The sequence below is a fragment of the Mytilus edulis genome, chromosome 3, assembly GCF_963676685.1.
Source record: "Mytilus edulis chromosome 3, xbMytEdul2.2, whole genome shotgun sequence".
Taxonomy (NCBI): domain Eukaryota; kingdom Metazoa; phylum Mollusca; class Bivalvia; order Mytilida; family Mytilidae; genus Mytilus; species Mytilus edulis.
The window spans coordinates 14,416,679-14,444,418 of NC_092346.1; the positions used below are offsets into that span (position 1 = coordinate 14,416,679).

A 27,740-nucleotide genomic window follows, 5' to 3' on the forward strand; every position below is an offset into this window, starting at 1 on the left:
TGGAAATATATATGCACGCCATTTAAAATGCATGCTAGTGCTTTATTACAGAAATTAACATGCAAAACATTAAACGTTTGAAGTTGTAAATTGTGTTAAAGCTTGCTGAAGAATATCTCAAAAACGTTTTACGACACTCCCGATAAGGACCGGTAACTCTGTATTTTTTTGCGGGAAAATATGAATGGCTTCTCATATCTAATCTTTCAGAAAAATCGATTTCTTACAAAAGAGTGTCCACCATGCACTTACACTGCACTATTGAAAGCATATAAATATATTGATATACAATTGGATGAAATATAATAAAGAAGATGTGCATGGTATGATTGCCAATGAGACAACTATCCACAAAAGACCAAAATGACACAAACATTAACAACTATAGGTCACCGTAAGGCCTTCAACAATGAGCAAAACCCATACCGCGTAGTCAGCTATAAAAGGCCCCGTTAAGACAATGTAAAACAATTCAAACGAGAAAACTAACGGCCTTATTTATGTTTAAAAAATGAACGAAAAACAAATTTGTAACACTTGAACAAACGACAACCACTGAATTACAGGCTCCTGACTTGGGACGGGCATATACATAAACAATGTGGAAATTATATATACAGCCCTTGGATGGTGTTAACTTTCCAAAAAATTGTATAGTGTACTGGTGTAATGGTGTAATGGTGTAAGGTGTATGGTGATGTGGTGTATGGTGCTGTGGTGTATGGTGTAAGGGGAATGGTGTAATGGTGTTTGAGGAATGGTGTGATTGTGTAACTAGCGATCGGGAATGGTGTGAATGATGGTGTACGACATCTCATTGGTTGAAACGAATTTCTTTTTATTTTATTTTTTCGAGTTGTAAACATACTCAATAATAATAATCTTAATATTTGAAATTTAATTGCATTATGGGTAATTTCGGATCGTGTAGATAGAATGGGGAATGGTGCATGGTGTAATGTGTAAGGTGTATGGTGCAAAGGTGTAACGTGTATGGTGTAATGGTACAAGGTGTATGGTGTAATGCTGTAAGGTGTATGGTGTAATGGTGTATAGTGTTAGTGGGAAGTTTACACCATCCAAGGACTGTACATGTAACTGTTATATTAATAATAAAATAACAACAAACCAGTACATACTTTGTGACGTTTATTATAATATGAGGCAGGCATTACCTGTAAATGGGGACGAAGTCTGTATGAATTATTATTTTGTAACTTAAATATTTGTTCAAAGAAAAAGAAACGGAAATACCGTAACGTTTCCGATTTTGGTTCTGTTGTTAGGGATTTTAGTTATGACGTTATTTAAATTATGACGTCATATACAATGTAAACAAAGAAACGCTATCATCAGGTAACGTTTTTTCATATCAAGGAATTATGTAAAATGAAATTGGTATTGCGCGTTCCTTCCTATTTTTATACTAGACTGATAAATATATATTTTACTCAAAGATTCATGCAAACGAGACCGGAAAAAGGAAGTACATAGTACATTTCTGCGCAGGTCCGGGATTTCAAAACACGACAAAAAAAAAATTTGAACGATTTTGAGTTCATTAGAAAAATGAAAAATTCGGGAAATTTTCCCGTATTTTTTTTTTTATTGAATTTTCTACTGTTATTGGGGACTACGTCCCCATATTAGTATAATAGTCCCAAGTAAACTGATTTGTATCTCAACAATATCATAGTTATTACGGTGCGGTTGAATTTCCTGTCATTTATTCATCATCCACGCAAGAACTTGTCTCAGAAAAAAATATACTCTGTACATTAAACTCAGTTTCAGGAATAGCAAATGTACAGAGGTGACTGTGATCTTTTTCTGTGACATCTGCTTTTGACCATCCACAAGAACTTGAGTCATCCGATGTTTAGTACTTCAGTACTTTGATTAAGTTGGAAGTTTTCAGTTCAAAATCGATTCATGAATTTTTTTGGTGAAAATAAGATTTTTGAAATATCAATTATTGAAACAACAGAAATCGCGTATTTGTCTTCAATAGTTTTAATAAGAACATAACACTTTGTAAATATAGGACCAATTGGCCTATTATTTTCCTTATTACAGTGTATTCAATTTAATGATATACATTGCCTTGTATTGTTTCTTGTGTTCGTCCGGAACCATTCATGAACTATTTGCCACTGGAGTCCAATCAAATCGTTTCCTTTGTTGACTAGTATATATAAATCGATTGAAGCTTGTTTATATCAAGTGACTAATTACATGTAATATTTTTTTTTATAAACTGTAGTATCAAAGCTCCTCTATGCACACAAGACGTAATTTATTATTAATTATGGACTTCTTCCAGTAGTTATTTTATATCTATGTTAATCTTTGGTACACCATTCTTACATGTCAGTCCTCTCCCACCATAACATCACTCGATTTTGGTTAATAAGTTGAAAAGTTAAATTTCGTTTATTGTAAGTGTAATGTATCAAGAAAACAAAGACGGGTTCAAACAGAAAGGTTTTGAAATCAAAGATAACTGTGCACCTTAAGATCAGCATGGGTTTATTAGTCGTCAATACGTGTACTTAAAGTCCAGTCTAAAAATAAGCATACTAGGTACTTTGATTCAAGGACGAAACCACGATGTCTAGTCTTACTAAAAAATATAATCAATATTCAAACTCTACTTATGAAGATTAGAACAGATTATACCCATGTCATATCTTTTACCAATTCAATTCAAATATTTATTGTCATATAAACTCTGAACAATAAGTTTGTGACAAATAATATAAACATACACAAAATACATTTAACAAACAAAACCATGAAAACAAAAACAGCAAAAAAGCAAAACAATCTATCTATATGATATATAAATATATATTTTATAAATAAATCAAGAGTCCCCTGTCCTCAGTTCTAATGCCTGTTTAAAATAGGACCCTAAGCTTTCTACTTCTTTTGAGGTTGATGGACAAAGAAGATATGTATTTTTTTCATTTTCTTGCCAGGACATAAAATCTGGCATATGTTTAATTACATTTCCCATAAAGTTCTCTCTTAGTTTAGCAATTTTTTTGCAGTATAAAATAAAATGGGCTTCATCCTCCATTGTATTACAGGATGTGCATAGTCTTTTTTCTCTAGGTATTTTTAAATGTCTGCCTTTTTCTATCATTATATTATGATCGCTAATTCTCATTTTTGTTATGTTACTTCTCTTTTCAAAAGATTTACAGTTTAAGTAGTTTTCCATTTCTAAATTTTGCTTTAAACTTTTATATAAATACAATTTACTTTTTTTATTTATTTTTTCAAATTTTTGTTCAAATATATTTGTGTAGAAATTTAAGAATTGATGTTTTAAGGTTTTTTTTAACAACTTTACCACTTAATCATAAAAGAATCGCGTCTTGTCATTGCCAGTGGCGATCTATGATAGGGCGTGTGCAAGATGTTCACCCCCTCCTTTCATCGAAATAGACAGAAAATAGTATGGTTCTCACAGTTATATGTATCTAAAGGATAAAGTAGTCCTTCACCTAGCTCCTCTCGCCAGTATGAATTGCCTTTTTGGGATTTACACTCCCTTTTCACATTTCATGGATTCTCCCTGATTGTACTAACTATTGTATAGAAATGAGTTAAATCAGTCTAGAAAATACTTAAGGTGGTATGGGAGTCTAAATAAAAATGATAGAATTTGTTCGTTACTTTGCCAAAACGTAGTATCTATTGATACATGTCGAAAAATATAATAAAAATGATAAGTCAACGCGCATTTTCTCAAGCTACAGGACGGGACAAAATGACACATTTTGTATGGATTATACAGGAAAAAACACCATTTTGTGATTATATATAGAAACTAAACAAAATGATAGAATTATTAAATACTTCAGGAACATATAGATTTCAGACACTGCTTTGAGAATATCAAAAGAAAAGATAGGGTCACCGTACTTTTTTCCGTCTAAAATACAAAATAGGAAAATTCCATGAATCCTTCAGAAAATGCACTGTTTTAGAGATACCTCCCCCTAAAATGCCAATTATAAAAACCTAAAAGCAAGCCAAAATAGTTAACATTTGCAATAATATTAATATTTATAAGTTCTATTCTTATAAATTGGCTCTTATAAATGAAAATTCACATTAAATATCTGCATTCCTGCATCAAATTTTGCTATCTTGATGGAAAATCTAGATCTTTGGTTCTCTGTTTTTTACAATCCAAGATGGAGGAAGACACTAATACCACCTTAAGACTAGATCATCTTTTATTTAAATTTTCTCAACTTGTAATTTTTTTAAGAAAAATATGTATTAGGTTTTCAATCAAATTAGTATTATCACAACTGCATGTGACCATGATGACTTTGTGTACTTTTGAAAATATTACAATTACTGTTACACAGTAGCATATCAGATTCCTAACCATATATATAATTATCTATAGATGAAGGCTATTCATTGGGGAACCGTCGTGTAATGCATTAAATTTTTGCTCGCGTAATTAACATAATTTAAAGAAAGATGTGATATTGTAATCAATGAGTCAATTTTCACAACAGACCAAGTGACACAAAAATTACCAACTTAAGGTCACCGTACGACCTTCACTAATAAAATAAAATACCAAACTGCAAAATCAGTTACAAAGACTCGGGTTTTAACAAACAGCCTGACTTATGGTTTAATTGGTGAACGATAAAAAATGAATTATACTTCATATGAAAATGCAATATTTTGATGGCTGATACGAGGGTGTTAATTTACTCTATCACATGGCCGAGAGAGTGACAATTTTTTTTTAATATTTCCTTTTCGTCTAGAAAATCGATAGTTTAAAAGACAATGGGTTGACAATACATCAAGTAAATAAAAACACGGCTAAAGTTCTGCTACGTTTTGACTCAGATTTTATCATTTGACTGTCAATCCCCCCCACCCACCCAAAAAAAAAAAAAAAAAAAACAAGACCGTTCCTGTTTGTATATGGTTTAACACTAGTAATTTTTAAGACACTTTATAGCTTGTTGTCCGGTGTTAGCTAAGGCTCCGTGTTGAAGGTCGTACCTTGACCTATAATGGTTTACTTTTATAAATTGATACTTGGATAGAGAGTTGTCTCATTGGCACTAGCACATGCCACATCTTCCTATATATATGTATACTATATAAATAGAAAAACTGATTACCAAAACCAAGATGAATAAAAAATATCAAACAAGAATTACAAATACATCATTTAGTGAAATATTCCATGTGGAACACCTAATAAAATTATTATTTAGCGAAACAATATTGGGAGGAACATATATAAATTTGCATATAGGAAAACACATCAACTTAACATTGAATACAATGTTTCTTTGAGGATTTTATATTAAATGGTCTTCAAGTGAAATATGCCAATTTTCACCATTGAAGTGTTCTGTTAAGGGAACATAGAAATATTACACTAAGAACACATTTACATTGTACAAGTTACAGTTTGGTAAATAATTATCTAGGGAACCCACACACCTTTTAAAAGACACATATTTATGGTAAACACATACATGTATCCCTTAAAAATGAAGCGATCCCACATAACCCGTTATTTCCTGAGAGACGGACAGAGATAAAGGAACATGGAAAGGGAAGCGGGGGTTAGCGGGCGGGCAGTTGGGGTCAAGGGATTAGGAACTGGATGAAGAGAAGAGGTAAAAGATGTGATATTCTGGTGAAAATGATTTGACGGATTTTCGTATAGGGGTTAAGAAAATTGAAAGTAGGAATTATCCCTCTTTTCTGTAACGCCAAACGTATTTTTTATAAATAATTTAACGACCGAAATAGCAGATTTTATATAAACATGTACATACATGTATGTTATAAACATAAACATGTTTACCCCCGCCACATTTTTGCGCCTGTCCCAAGTCAGCTGCCTCTGGCCTTTGTTAGTCTTGTATTATTTTTAATTTTAGTTTCTTGTGTACAATTTGGAGTTTAGTATGGTGTTCATTATCACTGAACTAGTATATATTTATTTAATAGGGACCAGGACCAGGTGCGGGAATTTCTCGCTACGTTGAAGACATGTTGGTGACCTTCTGCTGTTGTCTTTTCTATGGTCGGGTAGTTGTCTCTTTGACAAATTCCCCATTTCCTTTCTCAATTTTATGACTTCCTCATGTTTTATAAACAAAATGGAAAACAATTTTCATGCAAGTAACTTTTGTAGATTTGTAAATTAAAATTTTACTACAGTTTGGGGATTCCGGAGTGGAGGTGGGTGAGGTTCTAGGGGCTGAACCCCCCTTTTTTTTCTTAACTATTATTGCATTTGAATTGGGACATATGTTGGACCCCCCTTTTTTTAAATGGCTGGATCCGCCTCTCAAGTATACGTTATGTTAGGTTTCATTGCAAATTTATTGTGTAGCATTTTAAAACAACATATTTTATACAACCTTGAAAATATATATCAAAGTTCACCAATATTTACCGCAGATAGAAAAAGGCGCGTTGTTGAAACAATCAAATGTGATTATCAAACAAGATAGGAATGTTAAAGTTAGGCTTGTTGCTAATTAAAATAAACAGGCTGGGAGTTCCGATAATAAATCTCAGACAAACGCTCCAACTAAACTGTCAACAATTGAGATTTCCTGTCGAAATAATTATCCGCTATATAAAGAAGAAATGCATGTGTTGGACGTTATAAAATGCGAGTTTCATTTTAGTATTATAATACTAGTGTAGCCAGGTGTAGGGTGAGGTTGTATAAAGAACTAGCTTTATACATTTTTTTTCTAAAACATTATTATATTACTACATATTACTTTTAACTGATTCGCTGTAATTGATTGTTATTGTCTTTACGTCCAGTCACAAATATTTCGAACATGTTCAAGACAAGAACAGATAAATCATAAGTACAACATGTAGGTCCTTTATGCAACTGTATGGAGTTTAAACATCACAATTTTAATTGTTGTGAAATAATTCTGACTCTGACCATTTAGATATTGACAAATATAATGTCTATCAATATTAGAATAGTATAAAGCATGACATTATTCTCATTGGAAACTTTAGAACTTAAAATTGGAAATGAAAATTGGGAATGTGTCAAAGAGACAGTAACCCGTCCAAAGAGCAGAAAACAGCACAGGGCCACCAATTGTTCGACACAGTGAGGAAATCCCACAAGTGAGGTTTTGCTTGCATCTAAACAGTATGTTTGTATCCAAGTTCAGCAAATATGAAATTTAATAAAAAAAAAATATCTCCGAAACATATAAAGGAACCAAAATAAGTAGTAAAAAAAACCCATACTAAACTAACATAGGCCAGAGAATCCCGACTTAGAATAGCCGCACAAATGCGGCATGTATATATATAATGGCAGTCAGCAGGGTTAAAGAATATCAGTTGTTCGACCTGTTAGTCAAATGCGTTTTGTTTAAATATACTTTTTCACTATTTTGGTCTTTTGGAAAATGTTGTTTGTGCTGTTTTTAGACCCTTCTACAACGAAATTTGGTTTACATGCACGAGTATAATAATTGCGGTTTTTATCCAACGCAATCATAGGTTTGAACGTAGTTTTCAATTTAGACTCGTATAAATATATATAATTATATATATAAAACTCGTCTTAACATCAACCCAACAATGTTAGATCTGTAAACTTGCTTTCGCAAATTTTTTGTTCTTCCCTCGCCGGGACACCCAATCGCCTGCACTGTTGCCGTCCTGCTAGACCTCAATTTATATATAACTTGTTTAGTGAAATCTTACCCCCCCCCCACCCCCCATGTATACATCTATCCTATGTGGAATCAACAAACACACAGCAATATGCAAAGTAAAAAGAAGTCCGGAACCGATCTTAGAATAGGTAACACAAGAATATTTTAAGACACGTTCGAAAGGCGGCTATTGTGATTGTGTCAGCTCGACAGGGACACATTCAAATGTCTGAATGTTGCAAAACTCCACGAAAAACGTATCGCATGTAACACACCCACAAAGAGGCTGCCCAACGGAAATAAACCCTAGTACTGAAATGTTGCAAAACTACAAAAAGACAAAGAGTACACAAAACAACATTAAATACTGAGTAGCAAAACACCTACAAAACAAACAACAGAAAAGTAAACAGATGAATGCATCTCTCACAAAAAATTAATTGTTTAGCTCTACCATGATTTATTCTGAAAGTTATAGATTTTTTGGGGGGAAAAAGATCGTGGATTAAGACTTGTGCCAGATCAAACATATAAATTTAAAATCAGTATTTGCTGCTTGACAGGTGTAAAAGAAAATCTTGTCTGCCAGGAGTCAGAATAATGTATTCGAGTAGAAACTCTTCAATTTCGAACTTTATTCGATCGTCACTGATGAGCCTTTTGTAGACGAAACGCGCGTCTGGCTCAAATACAAAATTTAAATCCTTGTATCTACGATGAGTTTATTAGGCTTACTGTGAGTACTCTCATATTTGTACTTCGTGTCTATTTGGTTTTGTTTGGGATGTACAAGTACCCGGACACGTCCACGTGTAATTTCATGTAGTATTTGTATCTTTAATCATCTGTCGAGTTAAGACTTTCAACTGATTTTTATAGATCGTTCTTATGTTGTACTATTACACCACTGTTTCATGTAAGGGAGTGGGTTGCGATCATGCAAACATGTTTGACCCCGCCACATCCAGTATGTATGTGTCTCTCCCAAATCTGGAGCCTTTAATTCAGTGGCTGTCGTTTGTTTCTGTTACATATTTGTTTTTCGTTCATTTTTTGGTACATAAATTAGAACGTTATTTTTCTCGTTTAAATTGTTTTATATTATCATTTTGGGGTCTTTTATAGCTGACTTTGCGGTATGTTGACCTATAGTTATTAATTTCTGTGCCATTTTTGGTCGTTTGTGAAGAGTTGATGCATTGGCAATCATACCATTTCTTCTTTTTTCTATATTTGCCTTGTGAACTAGCACGCTTAATAAACTGACCCAGTGCGTCATTGTAGTACAAAGTTTTGAAAATTTTCAAACCTCATATATCAATTGCCGTCATAAGACGGCATGCTGGACTCATTCGTATCTTGGACTGTTCGCATTCGGGATGCAATCTGGACTCAATCGGCAAAAAAACAGCAATGGTAAATCTTTCTAGATCATGTCCGTTCCACATGACACTGTCCAGAAAATAGTTATCAAAGACACAAGGATTATAGTTTTTTAAGGCAGACGCGCGTTTCGTCTACATAAGACTGATCAGTGACGTTAAGTTCCAAAATAGTTATTAAGCCAAACAAGTACAAAGAAGAAGAGCATTGAGGACCAACAATTCCAAAAAGTTGTGCCAAATACGGCTAAGGTGATCAATTCCTGGGATAATGAAATTCTTAGTCACAGATCAATGTTACGATTTTGATCATCGCGATACTAGAGAATTTGTCACGACATAATAACGATTATAATTCGACTAGACAAAATTGATTGAGACTTCCCGAATGTTAAGGGACGCACCTTACTGTCGGGGTGCTTGTCCAAACTCTCCGATCCGTAGGAGTCCGAGTGTTACGAACGTATACTACAGCGTTCAGGCAATAACAGGACATTCCATATCATTGAGGATAGTAATCCGACTTTTTAACTTTTCGAGTCTAAACGCAGTCTGATCTCAAATGGGAGCAATAATCGCCCTGTGTAAACCCCGCTTTAAAGATCATAGAACGATTCTAGCACGCTCATGCCGTCCTAATCACGCACGTCTTACGACCTTACTACGTTCATATTACGACCATTTTTACTTATAGCCATGCTCGGGCTCATTCTCATTGTCAAATAAAGCATGTAAAAGCTCTCCAGGTTTTATTCGTCTGTATATAATTTGGACCTAATGTCGCTAGTCTCCAACAGCTCAGCCATGCTTGACACATTTGTATCATCCCACTATTAATTGTTCAATAAAATATCTTCATTTGATCTTGATAGATCAGCAATATACGTTGTGATAGGTTAATCCGACATCTCATCTGGATCAGGATTCGTTTCAGAGGCCCCACTGACTCTACCTCTATCCATATATATCATGCACAAATACAAAATATTGTAGATTTTGGTGGCCTGTCTGTGTTGTTATCGAGAATTTTACGTATAAATGAAAATAAGGAGGAATGGAACAGTATTTATATTGACTCCGACAACATGATATTGACGTTATTATATTACCGAGAGCGTAGTAAAATCGCCATATGAACATGGTAAGATCGTAGAATGATCGTGATAAAATCGTTCTTTAATCGCAGAAGAAACGTGCTAAGATCGTTTTTTAATCGGATAAAGTGTGATATAATCGTAGTAAGAACGTGATGAGCGTAGCAAGATCGTGATTATCGTAGTGAGGTCGCGGAACAAGCGTGGTGAAAACGGGGTATACTCTTGGCGGAATCGTTGTAGAAAAGTAATGAGGTCGTAGTAGCATTGTGAACTCATCCAAAATTTACATTTTCATGCCGCCCATACCGCGACCTCAACACGATCTGAATACTTTTTAGATCGTGCTGAGCGTGGTGCGATCGTGGTCTAGTGTGACTTGTTCATAAAATAACAGCGGGCAAGCTGAAGAGATGCCGTGCATTTACATTGATACATGTATACATTGTATATTTAGTATTGACCATTTACTGAAATAACTATCTATTCTGTCTTTTTGGAACATTACCATTGAACTTTCATTGTAATTCTTTTGCACTATTGAGGAAGTTATATAATATAAAACATCGTAAAGCTTAACTTATAGCTGTTTTGATTTTAGCCAGTGGCTTTATCTCCGAAATCTAAAAATAAGAGGAAAGACAAAAACACCTGTTATATTTACCTGAATGTGTGGTCTTGGATTGGGTTTTAAATAAAAAGACACTTTTCTATTATTACTGTTACTATTACAAAATAGAAAAGAAATGAATTTCATCTTCAAATTGGTTGCAGTTAATCTTTCTTCTATATATATTGGCATTCTACATTTCTAAGATATCTTCCTTTTTCTATTAATAAATTATGATCTCTTATTCTAGTTTTGTTATTAGTTTTCTAAATTAAAATTTTGAGTAAGTTAAATATTTTTCATTTGTATTATTTAGTCTTACAAGATTATAAATAGTGAGTTTGCTGTTATCCTTCATATCTTATCATTTACTCTCTTTTCATAAAAATCCTTCAATTTTAATTTTATTTGTTCTCTAATAGTTTTATTTATCTTATGAGAGGAATATTTCTTGAAAGTGTCTAAATCCATACCAGTTTCTTCTGATACATGTTTTACAAATGAGAACCAACTGAAGAATAAATTCGCACAGAGTCTAAGTTTTGAGACAAAAAAAAATGATTCCTTTACAAGAGGATTAATGGCATGAGAATATAAACGTATACCATACAATATAGATTGAAATTTAATATGTAGTTCCAGGGGAAGTCTCTCAAGACCAGCTCTTAGATATAGGAAGATGTGGTGTGCAGTGCCAATGAGACAACTCTCCATCCAAATAACAATTTAAAAAAAAAGTAAACCATTATAGGTCAATGTACGGCCTTCAACACGGAGCCTTGGCTCACACCGATCAACAAGCTATAAAGGGCTCCAAAATACTAGTGTAAAACCATTCAAACGGGAAAACCAACGGTATAAATTTGATGAAACTATGCTTAAGCCACGTGTATATTTACAAAATTGTAAGTGTGACTTTTTAAAAGGTGGTTTGACATGAAGTGAATCAAATTATCAAAGGGTATCAAATAGTTGCAGGGGCGGATCCAGCCATTTTAAAAAAGGGGGAGGGGGTCCTAACCCAGGACAAAAGGGGGGGGGTCCAATTACATGTCCCCATTCAAATGCATTGTTCGTCCAACAAACCCCCGGACCCCCTCCCCCCTCTGGATCCGCACCTGAGTTGCCACTGACACATTGAGTCTTTTTAGTTTCATGCTCTCTTAATCAACTCAAGATCCAGAAAACTAGTAAATGGTACATATAAGACTGTACTTTGACCTTCAATGGTTTATCTTTAAAAATTATGACTTTAATGGAGAGTTGTCTCATTGGCAATCATATGTTATCTCCTTATATCTATAAAGGTCATGATACGACTTTCAACTATGAGTAAAATTCGTGCAGCATAGTCTGCTATATGAAAGGCCCCGAAATTACAAATGATAAAACAATTCAAACGAGATGCATTATGATTAGTTTGGGTTTTTTTTCATTCCAAGAAAATATGTATAACTGTGTATATAAAATTTACAAATTGCCAATATCTCCTTTTAAGCTAACCAGGCCAAAAGTGACAAAGTGCGATTATTTATTAAACTTCTCTCATCAATTGTCGTCCTTCGTCCGTCGTTGTCGTCTGATAGCTTTTACAAAGATATTCCACTCTGAATCTACTGGGCCAAATAAAACCAATTTCGGCCTAAATCATTATTAGGGTATGTAGATAAAATTTCATTCCGATGCATATGACCACGCTTGTGCACCGAGATGGCAGTCATCGCTAAAAACAGAACATCGGGGTAAAATGCAGTTTTTAGCGTATAAATCTCTGAAACTAAAGCATTTATAGCAAATCTTATGTTCGTTCAGTCAAAAGTTATCTGCCAATGCAGTAGACAACCCGTTGTTGTGTTGTTTCCCCTTGAACTGATAATTGAAAGAAAATTTTGCAGTTTTTGGCTATCATCCTGAATATTACCATGCATGAAGAAAAACTGATGACAGCAAACTTTTTCAGCAAAACAAGGTCTACAAAAAGTAGTTATTGCCTTTTACAGTTAATTTCCCACAATTTGTCTTACATTTCGGTAATCCTTTGCCAAAAAATTCTCCTCTGAAACTACTTGTCCAAATTAAAACAAACTTTGCATAAACAATCCCTAGGGTATCTAGTTAAAAAAAATGTATTCATTGACCAAACATCAACCAAGATGGCAGAATGGCTAAATCGTAAATAAGCGGGGATGCAGTGTTTGATTTATATCTCTGAAACTTAAGCATTTAGTCCTAAATAAGATATAAATGAGAGAAACTGAACAGACTTTAATGACCGCCAATATAAGATAAAAAAAAACATATCTGTTTTTGTCATTTAATAATACTTTTCTCGTCTACAATGTTGAAGTGTGTCTTTGTCTAATATGATATAGACCAAGATGAGCAACACAGGCTATTTTGAGCCTCCTGTTATTATTAAACTGGCGTTTTTTTTGTGTTGTTTTAACTCGCACAATATTCCGGAACAGTAGTGAAAATAGAGGTAATTCGAATTTTTCATTACAGTGCAGACAATGAATGAATAAATAAAATTGAAAGACTTTGTCTAGCTGCAATTGAAAGACTTTGTCTAGCTGCAATATTCCTGTTTTCCTCTTTCAGTATGCAATGCTAAAAACTCGACATGAAATATTAGTTAGGACTTCGATATGGGGAAAATATCACTCACCTCAAGTTCAAGAAAAACAATTTTCACTGTGTAAGTGATTCTTGATGTTGAAAGATTTCAGAAATCATGAACTAAACTTTATCTTATAAAAAATATGTTGTATGATTGCCAATGAGACAACTCTCCACAAGAGACCAAATGACATAGAAACTAACAATTATAGGTCACCGTACGGTCTTCAACAATGAGCAAAACCCATACCACATAGTCAGCTATAATAGGTTCCGAAATGACAAATATAAAACAATGCAAACCTAAATTACGTACAAAAATGAACGAAAAACAAATATGTAATACATCAACAAACGACAACCACTGAATTACATGATCCTGACTTGGGACAGCTTGTTTGTAGTTCTTTTGTGTGATGAATGCAATAATACTGAAGGTCGACTTGTTACAATTTTTTTCCTTCATGAAATATTAATTCTCTACCGTATTATTAGAATAAATTAAGCAAAAACTCCTAGAAAAGTTTAATAAATTAATTGAACATATGAACAATAGTGCTTATGTTAAAAGAAAGATTACAATACATGTATTGCAATATAATTAAATGTGTCATGTCATGTTCAAACCGACCCGTCAGTTTCGTGCTGGCATAGACATTATTCGTATGAGTGATATTTTTCGAGGCAATTAATAAAAACTATTACATTAGCGGATCCAGGGGGAGGGGGTCCGAGTGTTTGAACCCTCCTCTTTTTGGCCGATCAATGCATTTGAATGGGAACATATAGTTGGACCCCCCCCCCCCCTTTTGTCCTGAGTTGGGACCCCCCTTAAAGCTTTTAATATGGCTAGATCCGCCCCTGTATTATATGTCAGAGGAAAGACTGTGGTGCTCGCGGAGTCATATTAAGTTTTGTTGACTATTTAAATCTACATGTACATTAGCACGTAAACAAAACACAGCGCTGCTTCCCAGTTTAGTTGAATATGCCATAACATTAGTCATATAATTCAAACAAACGCGAGAAGAAAAGAGTTCTAGTATATCACAAGCTTTTAGCATTAATTATAAATTAAATTTAAATTCCAGCAACCTTTCACGTTGAAGTCCGTGAAAGTTAGAACATACGAAAAAAAAAAATCAAACGAATTTAACATTCAAACAAACTCATAAATTTGTTGCGAGTGTTTTTCTATTATATAGACTTTTTCAATAGTTTTATTTTATTTTGTGTCGTCGATTAGTTTGTTTTCCTTCAGAAGCATATTAACAATTAAAGTTATAACAAAAATAATAATTTATAACTAATATCTACGCTTGTGTATTATGATGCGTTGTCTGTTTTCAAAGTTGGCGATTATAAATCTCTAAACCTTTATCACAAAATATTATATATTAAAGTGGCAAGTGCAATTTGAGGGATCAGCGTACCAATGTGACCTCTAGCTTAAGAGAAATGTCTAATCGTTGAACTATCATTAGTTATAATGAGGTTTCCTGATGCACTTGAGCCATTAAAAATCAAATACCTTGTTACTGTAGCTTACAGTACACAGATGTATTAGTATCGTATTTCACTTCATTGATAAAACACAATATTTTGTAGCTTAGACGATTTATAATTACACAGTTTATATATCTCTGCAGATTATAATGTATTTATAGCACACATATGGAAACAGATACGCATACGTCAATGTGATTGCATCAACAATTTGTCAATAGTTGTATTTATGTCCTGCAATTATACTATCTAATATTTTTCGATAATTAAAATACGAATCGAATATTTCCGCTTAGCTCTCATTTAAAATTCTCCCAAACAGAGGTATGCCATGAACAAGATCAGTTTTCAAAATCTTACACTTTAAGCTAATCTAAGTCATTCCCTCTCCATTTATACCGTCAGAGCATATACATGTATTTTCATCAGCAGGACTGTTAGTTACAAATAAAGTTGATAATTAGCCTCATCCCAGGGACAGTTGTCAAGATACTACTTTTAGATCAGACAAATTCAATGCACCTTATGTCGATCCTCAGAAAATTATTAAAGTCATCAGTGATCATCAGTTAGTTCAAACATCACCCCTTTGTTGATTATTTTAAAAATGTGTTTTTTACGGTCCCTTAATACTGTTGTTTGAGTAATAATTTTTCTATAGATATCACTTTATTACTGGATTAGATAATTGTCAGTTTACATAATAAAATAAGAACATGTATGTCATGTATTAAATCAGCTTTTAATTATGATTTATATGGTATATAATTCATATTATCTAGTCCATTGTTATAATGTTGAGGGTTTTACGTTTATAAGTCCTTAAATTCTTTATTGAAAAGCACTTTACGCCCATATGAGCCCTCAGTATGAGCCAATGGCTTAAAACATTATACATAATATACAGTTTACATATATATGATCATATATAAAACAATGAAAGACCCACAATACATAAAATGGATATAATTTTGTGTTTCCATTTTGTAAATGTTTTACCGAGCGAGTACTCTTCACCGAGGTAACATCCCTTCATGTTATTATATATTTTTTTCCATTGTAGTTAAGAAAACAATAAATAGATTTCATTTGTCTCCCTTGTTTTTTTTTAGAGAATCACTTTCAAAATATAGTTATCTCCCATCTTAAATTTAGCCTGTTAGTCAAAGGGAGACAACTTTAATTTTCCACAAAAATTACGGAATTCCATAATATTATGGAGTTCGCTAAGTGCCCCGACTGAAAAACCAAAGCATTTAGCAAATCTGACTAGGATAAAAGTATTCATTAAGTAAAGTTCTATCAGCTCTGAAATTTTCAAATGAATCTGCTATCAAATTGTTGTGTTGCTGCATTAAATTGGTAATAGGAAATTTTGCAGTATTTGGTTATTATTTTGAATATTATTAATGCTAAAGATAAACTGTAATCAGCAAAAATGTTCAGCAAATTAAGATCTACAAATAAGTTGATATGATCAAAATTGTCATTTGATCCCTTATGCCCGCGTCACACTGTCCCGATTTTTACGCCGATGGCAACACGATTATGGAAAATTTCAAAATCAGGACTGATCGTATCCAGATCGGGTTATTCGTAGTGCCATCTTTAACCATCGTAGAACCATCGGCCACTTTTTCTAGCCTTCGGGGACAACTTCGGGAAGGGTTCTAAATTTTTTAACATGTTAAAAAAATCCACGAAGGTGCGTCCGATGTTGAGGGTTCGTATTGAGTTCGTATCACCATCCTCACCATCGTAATGTCACCGGGAATGCATCTTTGAACATCGTATTGCATTCGTGTTTCCATCGTTTCCATCGGGCAGTTTTGACATTACGATTTCTACACGAATGAATCACGAAGCTACCCGAAGGTCTTACGATGGCAACACAACTTAGTGAAGACCTCGTAATCCCGTCGTGTTGCCATCGAATAAAAGTACGAAGGCGACAAGATTGAACTACGACGGCAATAAATCCACCTAAATGTAAGTTAATTTTCGCGCTAAAATACATTTAAAGTGCCATGCGCGATATGCACTGGTCAGTCTAATACGACAGTTAAGAAAGACGTTCACAAAACATGGAGCCCATATCATATGATTCTATGAGAACAAGAAATGTGACAGAGTTGTTTCTATTAATTCAAATGGAACAAGAAGAGCAGCTATTACAGGCTCAGGATTTACTTTTACAAGTAAAATATTATTTTTTGTCAATTTTTCATATCAAGTAACATAATGAAAATCATAAACGCGCCTCGTACACCAACACTGCAGGTACACGTATATAGGGAAACCAACTTTTTCTTCGTTATCCTTACTTTTTATGTATCGTCTGAGTTATTGTCACACGAATGTTTACTCCATAACCATTTTGTTTTCTATATGTCATATTTTGCCGTATTTGTTGCTTTCCCCACACCCTTCGTTTTGTCTATAGTATTATGATATTCTCCTGGAAAGAGCTCTTTTTGAATAAAAGGGATCAACGAACCCATTACCTTACCTTTAAGATAGATCAGTAAACATGGGCATAATTATGGGTGATTACTCAGACTAGTGCACACATTTTACAGTTCAAACAAGACAATGCCGAGCGTGGCATCCCCTCGTATGTAACATATTGGGGACAAATATGGACACTATATTTGTATGACACATGCAGAAAATGGTAAATTGAATATGCATATTTGATACATAAACTATTTTTTTAGAAATCAACCAAAACATTCAGTAACAGTAAATACCTTTAATATTGTCTTTAGAACCAGCAGGTAAAAAAATGAGCAACCAATTTCCTGTGTATTATGCTATTTCAAGCTGTACACGACGTCTTTTAGACATCGTATGGCCATCGCGCCGTCATCGTAATCCATCGTGTCGCCTTCGTAATCCATCGTGTAGGCTTCGGCTGAGATATGAAGCTTAAATACCCGTCTTCGGTTAACCTTCGTATGTCCATCTTTTGCTATCGTATATAATTTCGGCACCATCGTATAGACTTCGTTATTCATCGTACTTGCTTCGGTCACTTTTTGGTATTTTAACGAGATCGGGACCACTTCGCACGAACTTACAATTTTCGCATTCGGGTGTCCATCGTATTTAAAAATCGGGACAGTGTGACGCGGGCATTAGGGAGTTATTGTATTTTAAGAACAATTTTTCATAATTTGTTGATCATGTTATCTAACTTCAGAAAAATATTTTCCTCTGAAACTACTAAACTAATTCCTACCAAACTTAATCTGTATGATCCTTAGGGTAGATACAATAAAGTTTGTGTTTTATCTTCTATTTCCTAAAAAAAAAACATGGCCGCCATTGCTTAAATAGAACATGGGGGGTAAAATGCAGTTTTTGGCTGATATCTGAAACACTAAAGCATTTAAAGCAAATCTATCCTAATGTGAAGTCAAATTTTTAAATAGGTCAAGTTCTATCAGCCATGAAATTTTCATCTAAATACCAATTGTTGTGTTGCTGTCACTTGATTTGGTAATTTTTAGTAAATTTTGAAGTTTTTAGTTATTATCTTGAATATTATTAATGATAAAGATAATTTTTCAGAGATTATTCATCTAGTTTCTTGCTTTAAAACTGCTGAAGAAATTTCAGCAAAACTTAGGCTGAATGAGTTTCAGAATATCTTTTATAAATCTTGTATTGTATTTCCTATACGTCAAGAAACAACCACTATAACTAAAATGGACATGTTTGGCAAAATGCATTTAAAACAAATGTGACAGATACAAAGAATATTTAAATGGATTTTTAAGACACTCATTAGTATATATTAAAAAGCAAAATTATTGTGGAATTTTGTTAAGGAAAACATAACAGATGAGAGATTCAGGCTCTTTACAGCCTCTTGTTTGTTGTGTAACTTTAAAACCTTGTAAATGCAACTTCTATTTAGACTGTTTGATAGAAAACTCTCACATTTTGAAGGATTGTTTGCCATCATGTGTAGTTGACCATATCATAGTAATATTTTGAATCAACAATGTGTATGGAAGATATGGGACTTTTGTCATATTTCAGAAGTTTTGTATCCAATAACACCTTCTGGATATAACAGATAGATAATAAGACAGATAGTTTTCAAACTTGACAGCATTATTTGCAACAAAATGTAGTTAACCATATCATTATCATTTTGAGTTGACCATTTTTACCACAATGATTTTTTATGAACTGAACTCATTTGAAGCAATTTGACAAAGTGCTCTCATTCTTAAAAGGGTTACATGCCATTGTGTGACGTTGATCATATTATACCTCCATATATTGATTTCAAAATATTTGTAGAAGTTTTGAGACTGACGTCATCTTTACTCTTGTATCACAAAGACACATTGTGACACACTATTTTTTTCAATCTGTGGCAGGGGCAGTTTGCTATATGGCATATCAATCTTGTTTGAATTTTTGGCTATATTCTTGAAAACTTTAATTTATAGAGAGAACCTCTCTACAGATCTACAAATAAGTCAAATGAAGGAATTGTCAAAGAATTTCTGTTAGGAGTTATTGCCCTTACATGACAAGGTATATTTCCAGTTTTGAGTTTGTGCCAACTATTTTGAAAACGTAGGAACTGTAAACAGCCAACAGCCAAGCTGATTAGTATACAAAGATCTTAAAAAAAAGTTATAATAACCAAAATCTTCAACAGTAAGTTATTGCCCTTAAATGACAATTAGGTTGTATTATTTTGATTTCCTTTCTATAAACAACTGAAGAATTTCAAATCATCATTATATATGAAATATAATAATATATACTTAAATACATCTATTGACTATTCCATCATAATATTACCCTAATGATGAATATGTTCGAATAATAACTTAACACTTAAACTTTCCTAAGTGAACCCCTCTATATGTTTTCTGTATACTACCAACCTATTTCACATTGGACATAGTGTTAAGTATTTAAAGGAGTGAGGCAGTTACAGTTCAGTATTCACTCTAAAACAAAGAATAACTCTTTATTTACCTTAAGTTAGAAAAAAATCCAGAGTGAATAAATTTAACAGAAATAATCACAGATATACCATTAAAACCAATTTCCTAAATTACATAATATTTCCTTAGATATTATGTACAATAAACAACCAACTGATGAGTTAGATTCCTGACTTGCATCAGGCACATAAACTGCAATAACTTATATGTAAACAGATGTAGAACCAATAGAAGTATACATGTAGTTACTTGCTTACTAAAACTTTTCAATGATAAAATATGTCATTTTAACTTGTATATTAAGTAACATAATCCGATTTCTTGACTATATTTATAGGCCATCGAAAGATTGGGTGGACAGGCAATTAAAGAGGAGTGTGATCGTCTCAGAACAAGAATTTTAGATAACAATACAGTACCTTGGAATATAAGAGGTAAAAACTAGGATAAGTCTTATTGATTTGTTGACATTTTAGGTCAAGTTGATACCTTGTAACATTTTTTTAAAATTTAGAGGTCAGGCTTGCATGACATTACCGTTTGTACAATGAATAACCAGTTACAATTTATATCTTTAATTTATGTACGATTTTCTTGTGCAGATCAAGCCGAATCTAAGGTTAGGGTGCTCATAAAAATTGTGATGGAAGTTGGGATTTCTTATGACCCTCAGACATTGAAAGGCACACATATGTCCTATCTTTGTGATAATTTTGATAAAGAAATAAACACATGATAGAAGGTTTTGAATAATGTTAATATAAAGGAGTTTAAGGGGTACCAAAATAGTTAAAGGTCATTTTGAAACGGACATACCAAACTAATGGTCGACTCTTTGTAGGAGTTTTGCCCCTATGTATGATATGTAAGTGTTTTTTTGTTGTTTATGCCTATTATCTTGAAAACTATAACTGATAGATCGAAAAAATTTAAAGCAGAAAATATTAATAAGAGACGATTTACAAATAAGTCAACATGGGTAAAATCATTGGTCGACTCCTTATACTAATTATTTTCCCTAAATGACACTGCTTGCGTAACTGTACATTTTTTTATAAATTAAAACAAATTGGGCTCGTATCATAGTATGACGTTGTCATTGTTGTCTGACACATTTGGTTTCCAGAAAATAACTTGAATTAAAGTGTTCGGACCTCTATGGAATTGTATCAAAATCTCTGATAACAAAACGGAAGGTCGGAACTGATTTTGGGGGTTATTTTTTAATAATATGAATAAAGGCAACTGTAGTATAACGCTGTTCGACATTCATAAATCAATAGAGAAAAAACAAATCCGAGTTACAAACTAAAACTGAGGGATATGCATCAAATATAAGAGAACTACGACACAACAGAAATACAACATTAAAATGTAACACACACAGAAACGAACTTTAATATAACAATGGCCATTTCCCTGACTTGGTACAGGGCATTTTAAGATACAAATGGTGGGTTGAACCTGTTTTGTGGCATGCCAAACCTCCTGCTTTAATGGCAATGTTAATGTTAACATTAAAATGACATTATTACGTGACAGGACTACAATACAAATAAATGGGAGGAACAAACGATTAATAGCCAACAACGGGTACCTGGTTAAAAATTTAATACGCCAGACGCGCGCCACGTCCACACAAGACTAACAAGCGACGATACTTTTTTTATAACTATAATTGTTAACTTTTCATTCATTGTGAATCGGATTTAACGTTGTTTCGTTGGCATTATACCACATCTTCTTATTTAGATAAAGTATTAGCTAACCATATTTCCATACAGATTATTTGACCGTTCCCCCTCAGTCATGATCCATAAACTATTGCTTAGTTCAAAAGAAACATTTCGTGAAAAGTCAGTAATATTTTGTATGCTGGTATTTTGCATTGTCAATTTCAAAGTGTGGCCCTGTACATTCAGTCAAGATTCATTGACTTTTAATGTTTTTCATAATTTACATGTAAAAGTATTGCCAATTTCATCTCAACATTTGCTTTACACTGTCAAAATTGCATCAAGAGAAGACATATCTCTGTCGACAGTTTAATTCAGACTAGTTAATTTGAACAAGTGAGAATTATGCAATTTTGGTTATTTATGCACATTTATGTCCTAAAATTTGTTTTTTTCTCTCTATAGCAAATGTAAAGATAATCTTGGTCATTCTCATAATGATCATTGATTTATATTTCAGTACATAACGCTGAGATGCTTGAAGACTGGACACGCAATGACAAGATGTTTATTCAGACCAGATCTACTAAACATGTACTGAAATGTTTGAAGGAAAACAGTTGTGTTACTATAACTGCTAGTTTTGGTGTAGGTAAGACAGCAACCCTCCGACATGTTGCTCTTGAAATGTCTACAGACGGATATGATGTTCTTCTAGTTTCTGATCCATCTGACATTGTGAAGTTTTACAATCCGTTTCAAAAAACTTTGTTTGTAATTGATGATTTATGTGGAGTCTACTCCATAAACCAGAGTGAAATTAACAGTTGGTATACAGTCATGAAACGAGTAAACGATCTTCTTCGAAACAAAGTATACACAAAAATAATTGCAGCTTGTCGATTACAAATATACCAAGATGAATTGTTTAAATCTTTATCAATTTTCAAGTCATGTGTATGTAACCTGAATTCAAAGACCATGCGTTTGTCAAAAGCTGAAAAACAGTCAATAGCAGAGTTATATGTGAAAACAAAAGCCTCTCAATTAACTGACTTATATGATTTATATTATTTTTTCCCACTTCTATGTAAACGTTATCGTGATAATCCTGCACTTGATGTTACAAATATATTAAGGAATCCCTTTTTAGTTTATAAAGCAGAGATTGACAACCTACTGATGGAAGGGCACTTAGATAAATATTGCGCGTTGGCTTTATGTGTCATGTTTAACAACAAGTTGACAGAAGAAATGTTGAGAGATGAAACTGATGAAAAAAACAGATCTATCATTGAGAACACTTGTGCGGCATGTGAATTGGACAGGAGAACATTTAGACTTTTTTTAATCAACGAACTTCACTCACTAAGAGATACTTACATTAAGAAAGAACAAAATGTGTATAAGATTAAACCTGATCAAATATTTGACTTTCTAGCCTTTTACTATGGAAAGAAAATACTCCATTGCTTGATAAAAAATGCGGACAGTGGTTTGATAAAGGAAAGATTTTTATTAGAAAAAAAAGATGAGATGGATCAGTTTATTACTGTTATACCTCCTGAATATCATGAGATGTATGTTAAGAGAATGTTGGATGACTGGTCAAAGGGAAACCTACAGGATGTATTTAGTAACATCAATATGAAGATACCACAATTTAGACAGACATTTTTGTCCCATCTTAATACCCTCGATATATCTTCACAGAGAGAGCTGGCACTTAGTGGTGATAAACATTATCTAAGAAAGAAAAGTCTGAGTGAAGGCGATGATGGTACCTATAATACTGTTTTATTACATTGTTGCTATATAGGAGATGTTTCTTTGGTTGAGTGGTGTTTTATTCAAGGTGTTGATGTAAACAGGTGTACACATGATGACAAATCACCCATAATGATTGCTTGTAAACATGGTCATACCGAAATAGTAAAGATGTTGTTAGATAGAGGAGCAGACTATGATGAATGTGACAGGATGTATCAGTCACCTTTAATGAAGGCTTGTGAACATGGTTATACAGAAATAGTGAGGATGTTGTTATACAGAGGAGCAGACTATAATAAATGTGATAAAAATGACAGTTCACCTTTAATGAAGGCTTGTGAACATGGTCATACAGAAATAGTAAAGATGTTGTTAGATAGAGGAGTAGACTATTATAAATGTGACAGGAGGAGTCAGTCACCAGTAATGAAGGCTTGTGAACATGGTCATACAGAAATAGTGAGGATGTTGTTAGACAAAGGAGTAGACTATAATAAATGTAATTGGTATGGTGAATCACCTGTAACGATGTCTTGTGAACATGGTTATATAAAAATAGTAAGGATGTTGTTAGACAGAGGAGCAGACTGTAATACATGTGACAGCAGGATTCAGTCACCAGTAATGAAGGCTTGTGAACATGGTCATGCAGAAATAGTTAAGATGTTGTTAGATAGAGGAGCAGACTGTTTTACATATAATGTGTATGGTAAGTCACCTTTAATGAAGGCTTGTGAACATGGACATACAGAAATAGTTAAGATGTTGTTAGACAGGGGAGCAGACCATAGTAAATGTGATGTGTTTGGTAAGTCACCTTTAATGAAGGCTTGCAAACATGGTTATACAGAAATAGTGAGGATGTTGTTAGACAAAGGAGCAGACTATAATAAATGTGATAAAAATGATGGCCAGTCACCTTTAATGAAGGCTTGTAAACATGGTCATACAGAAATAGTGAGGATGTTGTTATACAGAGAAGCAGACTATAATAAATGTGATAAAAATGACAGTTCACCTTTAATGAAGGCTTGTGAACATGGTCATACAGAAATAGTTAAGATGTTGTTAGACAAAGGAGTAGACTATTATAAATGTGACAGGAGGAGTCAGTCACCAGTAATGAAGGCTTGTGAACATGGTCATACAGAAATAGTGAGGATGTTGTTAGACAAAGGAGTAGAATATAATAAATGTGACAGTGACGGCCAGTCAACTGTAATGAAGGCTTGTGAACATGGTCATACAGAAACAGTTAAGATGTTGTTAGACAGAGGAGCAGACCATAGTAAATGTGATGTGTATGGTCAGTCACCTTTAATGAAGGCTTGTGTACATGGTCATACAGATATAGTAAATATGTTGTTATACATAGGAGCCGACTATAATAAATGTGATAAAAATGACAGTTCACCTTTAATGAAGGCTTGTGAACATGGTCATACAGAAATAGTTAAGATGTTGTTAGACAAAGGAGTAAACTATAATAAATGTGACAGTGACGGCCAGTCAACTGTAATGAAGGCTTGTGAACATGGTCATACAGAAACAGTTAAGATGTTGTTAGACAAAGGAGTAGACTATTGTAAATGTGACAGGAGGAGTCAGTCACCAGTAATGAAGGCTTGTGAACATGGTCATACAGAAATAGTGAGGATGCTGTTAGATAAAGAAGCAGACTGTTATACATGTGATGTGTATGGTCAGTCACCTTTAATGAAGGCTTGTGAACGTTGTCATACAGAAATAGTTAAGATGTTGTTAGATAAAGGAGCAGATTGTAATACATGTGAGGTGTATGGTCAGTCACCTTTAATGAAGGCTTGTGAACGTTGTCATACAGAAATAGTTAAGATGTTGTTAGACAGAGGAGCAGACCATAGTAAATGTGATGTGTATGGTCAGTCACCTTTAATGAAGGCTTGTGAACGTGGTCATACAGAAATATTTAAGATGTTGTTAGACAGAGGAGCAGACCATAGTAAATGTGATGTGTATGGTCAGTCACCTTTAATGAAGGCTTGTAAACATTGTCATACAGAAATAGTTAAGATGTTGTTAGACAGAGGAGCAGACCATAGTAAATGGGATGTGTATGATCAGTCACCTTTAATGGAGGCTTGTGTACAGGGTCATACAGAAATAGTAAATATGTTGTTAGACAAAGGAGTAGACTATAATAAATGTGATAAAAATGACAGTTCACCTTTAATGAAGGCTTGTAAACATGGTCATACAGAAATAGTTGAGATGTTGTTAGACAAAGGAGTAGACTATAATAAATGTGACAGTGACGGCCAATCAACTGTAATGAAGGCTTGTGAACATGGTCATACAGAAATAGTGAGTATGTTGTTAGATAAAGGAGCAGACTGTTATACATGTGATGTGTATGGTCAGTTACCTTTAATGAAGGCTTGTGAACATGGTCATACAGAAATAGTGAGGATGTTGTTAGATAAAGGAGCAGACTGTAATAAATGTGACAGAAGGATTCAGTCACCTTTAATGAAGGCTTGTAAACATGATCATACAGAAATAGTTAAGATGTTGTTAGATAAAGGAGCAGACTGTTATACATGTGATGTGTATGGTCAGTCACCTTTAATGAAGGCTTGTGAACATGGTCATACAGAAATAGTGAGGATGTTGTTAGATAAAGGAGCAGACTGTAATACAGACTATGAAAAAAGTGACAGTGATGGTCAGTCACCTGTAAAGATGGCTACACAACATGGTAATGCAGAAATAGTAAAGATGTTGTTAGACAAAGCAGCAGACAATGAAAAAATTGACAATGATGGTCAGTCACCTGTAACGATGGCTACACAACATGGTCATGCAGAAATAGTAAAGATGTCGTTAGACAAAGCAGCCGACTATGACAAAAGTGACAGTCATGGTCAGTCAGATGTAACGATGGCTACACAATTTGGTCATGCAGAAATAGCAAAGATGGTAGTGGACAGAGAAGCAGACTTTAGTCCATGTGATAAGTGGAGTCAGTCACCTGCAATGATGGCTGGTGAAAATGATCATACAGAAAAGGACGGTAAGGGTTAGGCATGTTGCATGTTAATTAAGGGCATCCGATACAGTTTCTCGATAAAATGTCATTTTTATAATTTTGTAATATGTTGTAGGCCTTGGCGAGTTATAAAATAAAACACAAAATAAAACATAGGTCACCGTGCTTGTTTTCGAGAAAATTGAGGCTGAAAATTGGGGATTTGTGCAATTTTGTAAAACAATTAGGCAATGTTATAAATTTTTTGGAGCAGATATTTTTCACCGTGCTTGATTCCATGATAAACGCGATTTATCCTAAAAATTGCTCCCCCCCCCCCTTTGTAACCTCAACGTTAGAGCTAAAGTGCACGACGTCGTTGGCAGACAATTTCGACGTTATCTCTGCAAATTACCGGCGACATTTTCAGATGTATAAATATTGCTTGTAAAGTACTATCTATAAATTGGTAATATTGTTTCCGGAAATAAAATCATTTGAATAACAAATACCTCTCTCTGTTTGTGGTCTAAGTGAGAAACATCTCAAGAAAGTTATTACGGACTGTTGATAATTTTTACGGCTTTTAAAATTAAAGACTCGGCAATTTAGAACTTGACATACAGGTACATTTACTGTACACACTCGTATATTATTTCATACCGTATGTTGACCTCTAGATTTATTTTGTTTTGTTTGGTGGGCTGCTGTTTCATTGCAAATATTCCTTAAAATCCTTTTATTCACGTTTTAATCACTGAGAAATCCGGTTTTGTTGGTGGATACGAATTAAAAGTTAACGTCGTTTGGACAGTAAATCAAATTTAACGCGCATTGCAATTCGAATTAGAATTTACGTTAGGACGTAAAGCATTTCGAATGCGAATTAAACTAATTCGAATTAGTTAATGCGAATCGAATTCGAATTACGTGTGAACTCATCATTATCCTGCAAATGGAACTTCTTTTTTTTTGTACATAAATTGCAGCACATAAATTAGGCCGTTACTTTTCTCGTTTGAATTGTTTTACATTGTCATTTCGTGACCTTTTAAAGCTGACTATGCGATATGGGCTTTGCTCATTCTTGAAGACCATACGGTGACCTATAGTTATTAATTTCTGTGTCATGTTTGTCTCTTGTTGAGAGTTGTCTCATTGGCAATTATACCACATCTTCTGTTTTATGTGGTCAGAAAACAAAAGCAAAATCTTATAAAGGAGAATCTTCAATTTGCTAAAGAATGCTTTTGTCCAAACAATGAAACTATAACTTTGAATTTTTTGATTTGGCAAAAACGATTGGATTAGTTGCGATTAAAATCCTTCTCACATAGCGTAATTTTATTGGTCAATAACTATATATTTTTTTCACCATATAGCGC

At 33.7% G+C, this 27,740-nt stretch overlaps 1 protein-coding gene across 1 annotated transcript in view; it reads left to right on the plus strand.

Annotated features, from left to right (window-relative positions):
* LOC139515061 (serine/threonine-protein phosphatase 6 regulatory ankyrin repeat subunit B-like) overlaps positions 1-26,411 on the plus strand; it is a 64,645-nt gene extending 38,234 nt beyond the window's left edge. Inside the window, exons 4-5 of the mRNA XM_071304621.1 lie at positions 20,240-20,336; positions 22,099-26,411. Coding sequence (XP_071160722.1) covers positions 20,240-20,336; positions 22,099-26,411 — 4,410 coding nt within the window. The remainder of the gene's footprint in view (positions 1-20,239; positions 20,337-22,098) is intronic.
* The last annotated feature ends 1,329 nt before the right edge of the window (positions 26,412-27,740 follow it).